A 7562-nucleotide genomic window follows, 5' to 3' on the forward strand; every position below is an offset into this window, starting at 1 on the left:
GTACAAATTCATTTGATATTTGACAGAGAAAAGGGAGTTTTATATCAACTCATATTGATATAACAAAATGTGACAAAAAAACATCTTTTGAAAGATGGAAAAAAACACATTGTGGTAAAGAACATTTGGGGAGAAATCTCAGCAAAAGATACACTTATAAGTGCTCTATTACTTGTAATAGTTAGAGTGAACATGTTCAAAACTCAGCAAAAACGTTTTCTTGTCATTGTGCACATCCATTAATGTTAGTTTGTATGTTCACATTGAGGGCGTTGACACAATTGAAATGCAATCCACAAAATGAAACCAGAAAAGCAAAGAAATCTCTTTTGTTTAAAATGCATCCTGCATGACATCCAGCTGCCGGCTTCACAGGGACAACTATGCCAAGGTCGCTGTGGACATCTCTGGAGGCGGCATTAGGTTGAGAAAGACCACGCTGTACGATAGAGCTCTGACTTAAAAGAAAACTGCCACTGGCTTTTTTAAAATCATTCTGGCCTCTTGAATAGAATTAGCACATATTGCATTTTTCATTGTGATTGATTTAGGATTAAGAATATACAAATTAACATACTCCTGCATTTCAAAGCAATCCCCAAAAAATCCTCTGTCTTGTTTTACTGTTTTTCCTACAAGGTAATGTATCACAAAAGGGCACTAGATAAGAAGGCCCTGTTTTGTGAAGCGATGCTAGCAGAGAGAAACTCCCCTGAGCTCGATGTTGCTCCCTTGAACTATTTGTTTCTAGCTCTCTAGTTGTCTGCACAGGTAACTATGTAATTTGTCACTGTCATCAGTTGGGACCATACCTCCCTTCATGAGGGGGCCTAGATGGAAACAACTGCATATTACTGAGGGTGTGGACAATAGAAGTGCCTGTTCTTACTGGTAGCAGCTTTAATTTCTTCAGGGAATACAATTTGCTAGTTTGTGCTTCACTTAGTAGTCTGTGCTCATATTGTGCAGAAGGAGATGCCTTCTGCACAATATGAGCACAGACACCTGTGGCATTATGCTATTAAGAGGAGCTGATTGGGTGATGAAACGCAATAACTGGAGTGCTCACCATATTGGATTTCATCAGGCCACAAAAGGCTTATCATGTTAAAACACATCAGTTGTTATTAAGTTTTTTAAAGCTCTATTAGGTGAATCTCATTATAGGCTCAGGTTGCCACCACTCTGTTATAAGGAGCAAACAAGGGTCCCAGATTGTACAACTGCAGTAAGTGAACCAGAATAACAACGAATGAAACAACATAACAATCAGCATAATTTAGTGTGTCACTAGTTTTAAAGGAGAAAAAAAAAAGAGCACAAAGCCTCAATTTAAAGAGATAAAAGTAATCAAAACGGTTGTCTTGACACCAAATAGCTTGCTTCTGGCTTGTTCTGTATAAGAACAAGCTAACTTGTTCCCTTTGAGCAGAGCACAATGCTGGGAAGAAGAAAAGAGCTTGGTAATAGCTGAGATCGCTCACTGGTGCCCCAATTATATGGACAGAGCTGTTGCCCTGGGACATGACTTAATGACCATAATAAGGGCTGTCTGTCTGTTCAAAATCAGCTTAGAGTGCATCCACGCTGACCTACAGCATCACTCTAGCCTTAGTTCAATTTAAACAGGCAGCATGAGAAGGAGCTGGGTGTTTTAGTGATGGGTGTGAGGACAAGTTAGAGACTCTCTACCATCCTGATAGTGTCTCACATGGTCCTTGAAACCTCCTTATTCCACCTCATAGCCTTGATGAAGATCAATTTGGACTTGAGCATTTCTTGCGGCTGTGGCTGCTCTTTAATTCAGTATGCCTGAGCTGCTCTGTGATTAATGACAGGTACTTTGCTGGAAGACTGGTCAATAAACGCACTGGTCCAGCAACTTAATACCAGGCTGTACGCCAAAGGAGAGAGGCTTTCTCCATGCAGCAGCACCACCCAGATTAGAGTGGGTTGCAGGGAAAGAAAAAGTGAGCCCAAAACATTTGTGTGGCAAGCGTGAATGCACTTTTGTCTTCATGGGAAATGAAAATACACAAATCCAGACAACATAACCTGGATGTCATAGTAATGGATGATTTAGCCCTTTATTGCCTGATAAAGCCCACCGAGGTGATGAACTCATTAATCATATATCATGTATATGCATTCACAATGCTTTGCATGCAGATGATTTATAACACATGTTATATCTTAGCTCCAACAGAATATGACAATTGCACCTTGAAATCCTGTAATCTTCCAATCTGCCTTATTACCACAACACAAACACACAAATAACAGGGAAATTACAAAAGTTTCCACTGCAAGGTCACACTGATTATTGCTACTCTCATACAGGGTCCATGTTAATCAACGCAAAATGCACTATCTATTCACATGATGGCTGTGTAGATTGCATATCTTATGGCGTTCACATTGACGGTGTCAAGGTATAGTCTCTCCGGGGCTGGCTGTTACAACACTGACCTCCAGTGTGCGCCCAGAAGGACACAGCAGAGCGCGTCCTCCCTGTCGAGGGGCTGTCAATCTGCGCGTTTTGACGGCAATGTGACCTCCCTGAAGACCTCCTGCCGACTCTCCCTATTCAAATGGACGCAAGCACGCGTTCCGTATGCTACTGAAACAGACCTTCAAAAGTCAAATCAGGAAGGAGGGAAAGAGTCACGGATCAGTTGTCCGCCACAAATATGACAATGCAGATAAACTGGCCACACTTGAAACAAGCGCTCCTTCAGCAGATCGTATTCAATATTCCTAAAAACACAGATTAACTATAAACACTGTTTGACAATTTAATATTTCACTCCGATAGTCGTCTCTATCTCTTTTCCGTTGCGAAGCAAGTCCCTGCTAGTTTTTTTTCTAATGTAAAAAAAAAAAAAAAAGAGACACGTGGGTTGTTAGAAAGCTCTCTCAGGACACAGCCGGGACGCGGAGGTGGAGAGATGCGGGCGCAGTCGGGATGGGAGAGGACGCGTTGAGGAGGGAGTCCGCTCTCCAACTATGGACATTCTGCTGCGGAGCATCCTGCACGCTTTTGGAATAAGGTCCTAAAAGACAGATAGTGCGTTCTCTGTCTTTCTCTCTCTTTTCTTCCTCTTTTTTTGTCCAAAGGAGAGCCTTGCGTGCAGGAGGTGGACGATCGCAGGTGAGGAGAAAAGAACAATACCGTTAGCAGTAGATTTCTGTAGTGAAATATGCACTGAGGTCTTAATGGGATATTTCTATAGATTATTTCCGCAAATTCTATTTTAAAAAAAAGAATTATATCTTGACTAAAACAAAGACTCAAAATGGATTTTTTGAATAGCTCTACCCTGGAGGATGGGATAAATGCAGATAAAATCTCTTCTAATTTCACCTCCCAGAGCAAGTACACCCAGCTTGCCATCTGGGGTCTGGCCGGACTTGTCAGCTTTCTGATTTTGTTTACAATAGTCGGGAACGTCTTGGTTGTTATCGCCGTTTTAACGAGCAGAGCTCTGAAACCACCCCAGAATCTTTTTCTTGTCTCCCTGGCCAGTGCAGACATACTGGTGGCCACCCTGGTCATGCCCTTTTCACTGGCAAATGAACTCATGGGCTACTGGTTTTTTGGAAAGATTTGGTGTGACATCTACCTGGCTCTGGACGTTTTATTCTGCACCTCTTCTATTGTTCACCTCTGTGCTATTAGTCTGGACAGGTACTGGTCAGTGACACAGGCAGTAGAGTATAACTTAAAGAGAACGCCTAAAAGAGTTAAAGGGATGATTGTGGTGGTGTGGCTGATCTCAGCCGTCATCTCCTTCCCACCGCTGATAACAATGGACAGGAGCAGCAATGAGGACAGTCCTCAGTGTATCCTGAATGATGAGACCTGGTACATCCTCTACTCCAGCATTGGCTCATTCTTTGCCCCCTGTGTCATCATGATCTTGGTCTATATTCGCATCTACCAAGTGGCAAAGACCAGGACCAGGACAATGTCAGAGAAGAAGAGGGATGTGGACTCGCCCCTGGAGAATGGGATGGACCAAGCCGAACCAGGCAGAGGAGGGTCATTGAAGTCCAGCAGGGACGGGAGCATGAAAGACCAGGAACGTGGGAACGGACACTGCCAGGAGCAGGCAGTTCGATGCCCTCTACCAAACGAGCCCAAACATCCACCGACCGACCACGAGGACGACTTTGAAGACAGCAGCTCGTCAGACGAGAAACCTAAGAAAAGTTCCATTTCCTCCAAACATCACCGCGACGACAGAAAAGACAGGAAGTCCAGCCGGAAAAGCAGCTCCGCCTCGAAATACTCCAGCAGGAAGTCGCGTGCCAGTTCCAAGTCTATGGAGCTGTTCTCATCTCGCCGCAAACGGCGGAGCACCGTCAATAGGAACAAAGTCTCCGCCGCTCGGGAGAAGCGATTCACCTTCGTCCTCGCCGTTGTCATGGGGGTCTTCGTTTTGTGCTGGTTCCCATTCTTCTTCTCATACAGCCTGTATGGGATCTGCCGGGAGCCGTGTCAGATCCCTGATACGCTGTTCAAATTCTTTTTCTGGATCGGTTACTGTAACAGCTCACTAAACCCAGTCATCTACACCATCTTTAACCAGGATTTCCGCAGAGCCTTCCAGAAGATCCTTTTAAAGTCATGGAAACGCTCTTTCTGAATGCTACCTGCATGGATGGGGTTGTACATTTTTAACTGCTCTAAGCTGTAAAATGAAATGCCGGCCTGGGAGGCTTTCACACCTTTACGTTCAGGGATTGCACTACAAATGAAGGGTTGCAGAAAAAAAGGGGTTTAAAGTGCAAGTTTTTATTCAAAGAGGAGGCAATTCAGGCAGCTGTTGGACTCTGATTTGGGCTATGGCTTATTTCCCCCTCCTCATTGACTTTCACTGAAATACAATAAACTGACTGAGAGCCGTTACTGTGATGCATGCACGCCACAGCGGCTGCACATGGAAAAACTGCAGAGGAAGGGAAGGGTTTTCAGAGACACTTGATTTCAAATGTGACCTCATTCACTGAACATAATTACGAAAGGCCTTTACAATCGGCACACAACCGTTGCTTGTGACATTAGCAGAATCTATCCTCTCTCTCTGTCTCTTACTCCGTTTTTCTCTACCTTTCTATTACGTCACAGTCTCAATATGAGGACCAATGGGACGAAGGGGCTCCTTGCTTACTGTTTCAGTAGCAAAACAGTTTCACTTAAAACAAAAAAAAGACTCATCCTACAAAAACTATGAAGTCATATTTCTGCATCAGTGTCCTGTGTGGGGCTCAAAAGTGTCTGAACTGGGCACTACAGTGGGAACTTTATATCAGGACCTGTGTTTTGTGTGAACTTGTACATGTGGCTTGGACTCAGTCTGGATACAGTAGCATGTACAGTACCCCATGGACCCCTCTGAGAAGTAGAGAGGTACTGCTGAGGCACATGGCCACCCACTGAATCATTCACTGTGTGTGTGTGTGTGTGTGTGTGTGTGTGTGTGTGTGTGTGTGTGTGTGTGTGTGTGTGTGTGTGTGTGCATGGAAGAGAATGAATGTACAACAGTAAAATGATGTGGCAAGAAAGTGAGCTGGAGAGCTTATTGCATCTCATCCCGTTTGCCAGTAAGTGAGTGATTGTCTGCTGTGATTATGAGTCTGTCTGCCTGCCTGCAAGCCTGTATTCTCTAAGGTCTTATTCTTACTGGTCTAGTGTCTTTCTATTCTCCACCATTTCTGTCACACGTCTTTTCTCCCACTTACAGCCACAAAAAGCACTTAGCCACAGTAAAGAGCAAAAACCACCCTGCTCACACACATATGAAACACGCAAAGACATAAAATGGCTTATACCATCTGTATTTAATCTTTAAATTTCAAATATTTATAGCCAGAAGGGCTAATGCTTTTTACATTTGTAAATTGTTGAAGATAGTAGAGTATTATTGTGTGGTGCCTCATAATCACACATGTATCAATATGCTAAAAAATTATTGTTTGTATAATGAACAACGCTTTGACAGATTTTCATGTTACACCAACCTCTGTTTTCTAAAAGAGCCAGTGTTTACTTCCTTCTGCTTTGAGCAGATTTAAGAGATCAAATAAAGAGATTACTTCAACTGTCATTTGAAAATTGCAAGTTTGCATGACTGCATTCTTCATTGCTTTACACACACACACACACACACACACACACACACACACACACACACACACACACACACACACACACACACACACACACACATACACTTGACGGTTGTGCCACTGTTGTTTATTCATGACACTGTAAGCTGCTGTTGTTCAGACGCACACTTTTTAATCAAAGAATATGATAAAAAGGGAAATTACATAAACAACATTCACCCCTGGAAATATGTGCATGAAAATATACAAGGTTATGGGTTGATGATGAGATTTTAATTGTTGCATGTTACAAACCTGAAAGACCAGTGGGTGGGAGACTGAACTCATGTGTTGAATTCACAAACTTTCGAAAACTATCAAAGCTGCAATTTTCCGTTCACAGGTATTTGTCAGGCTTCAAATTCATGTGGCACCTAAGCCTGCAACAACCAATCAGAACAGTTGTTCCACATGGACAGCACTTTGCACTTTTAAGTGGTAATTACATACTGTAAACCACAATATCCACTGTAATCAATAGTGTTAAATAAGATGCAGTTTAAAGTCCATTCAAATGAACACATTTGGGAAATGGAGGGTGGTTATGAAAAACTTGAGCTCATATTACAAGGCTAGGGCTGAATTACACCATGAAATATTGATAACACATCCTCAGAACAATTAATACATTTTAAGATCCTAGAATAAAATAGAAAACATGTACTGGTTGTTATCCCCAACATTCACTATTTTAACTTATTGTCTAAATAAAAATAACTTATATTGTATTCTATGGATCTTAGGATTTATACTTCATATTATTAAGGGACTTTAAAAAAAAACACTTGAGTAAGTGAGATTCAAAACTGAAAATAAGGCTGACAAAAATGAGACTTTACAGTGTACACACTAATGTGATCAAAGTCAAAATCACAATCAAAACAAAGACTTATGAAGCTTCTGTATGATGTTTGCTCTCCCTGCGCATTTCATTCACATCACATAACAATCTTGAATTGTCTGCCCAGACTTAGAAGCTATAGCGTAGAAACTATGTTCTCCTGTTCAGATACAATTCTCTCTCCCACTGTCTGATACCCTGTAGCCAATCCTAGGTGTACATATTATCTTGAGATGTAACTGCCTTGTGTACAGACCCCACTTTATTTGCACCCTGTGTAGTTGGGCTTTCACAAAGTGTAATGGTTAAGAACAAACTGCGTGGTCAAATGAAATACCCGGCCCCAGTTTCATTTATGCATTCATCCTGCAACTTCTGCACCTTCAACAAGTGTCAACAAGACTCACTGGAGAACTGAAACAATACAGAAAAGTCACCAACAGTTAACGCACCAGGTATGAGCAAGAGGGGGTTCACTGCCTCAGCTTTTACTGATATGTTCTGTAAGTAAATATGTATTTATGTGTGTGCAGTGAAACACAGCTCACCA

At 42.2% G+C, this 7562-nt stretch overlaps 1 protein-coding gene across 1 annotated transcript; it reads left to right on the forward strand.

Moving 5' to 3' along the window:
• The first annotated feature begins 2940 nt into the window (after positions 1-2940).
• On the forward strand, positions 2941-6110 carry adra2c (adrenoceptor alpha 2C). The gene has a single exon (XM_034539920.1). The coding sequence runs from the start codon at positions 3297-3299 to the stop codon at positions 4647-4649; it is 1353 nt and encodes a 450-aa protein (XP_034395811.1). The 5' UTR covers positions 2941-3296; the 3' UTR covers positions 4650-6110.
• The last annotated feature ends 1452 nt before the right edge of the window (positions 6111-7562 follow it).

This window comes from Cyclopterus lumpus, chromosome 1 (genome assembly GCF_009769545.1).
Source record: "Cyclopterus lumpus isolate fCycLum1 chromosome 1, fCycLum1.pri, whole genome shotgun sequence".
Taxonomy (NCBI): Eukaryota; Metazoa; Chordata; class Actinopteri; order Perciformes; family Cyclopteridae; genus Cyclopterus; species Cyclopterus lumpus.

What these genes read in the sequence shown, in the direction of transcription:
- adra2c (XM_034539920.1), top strand. Translation starts at nt 3,297, where the DNA reads ATGGATTTTTTGAATAGCTCTACCCTGGAGGATGGGATAAATGCAGAT.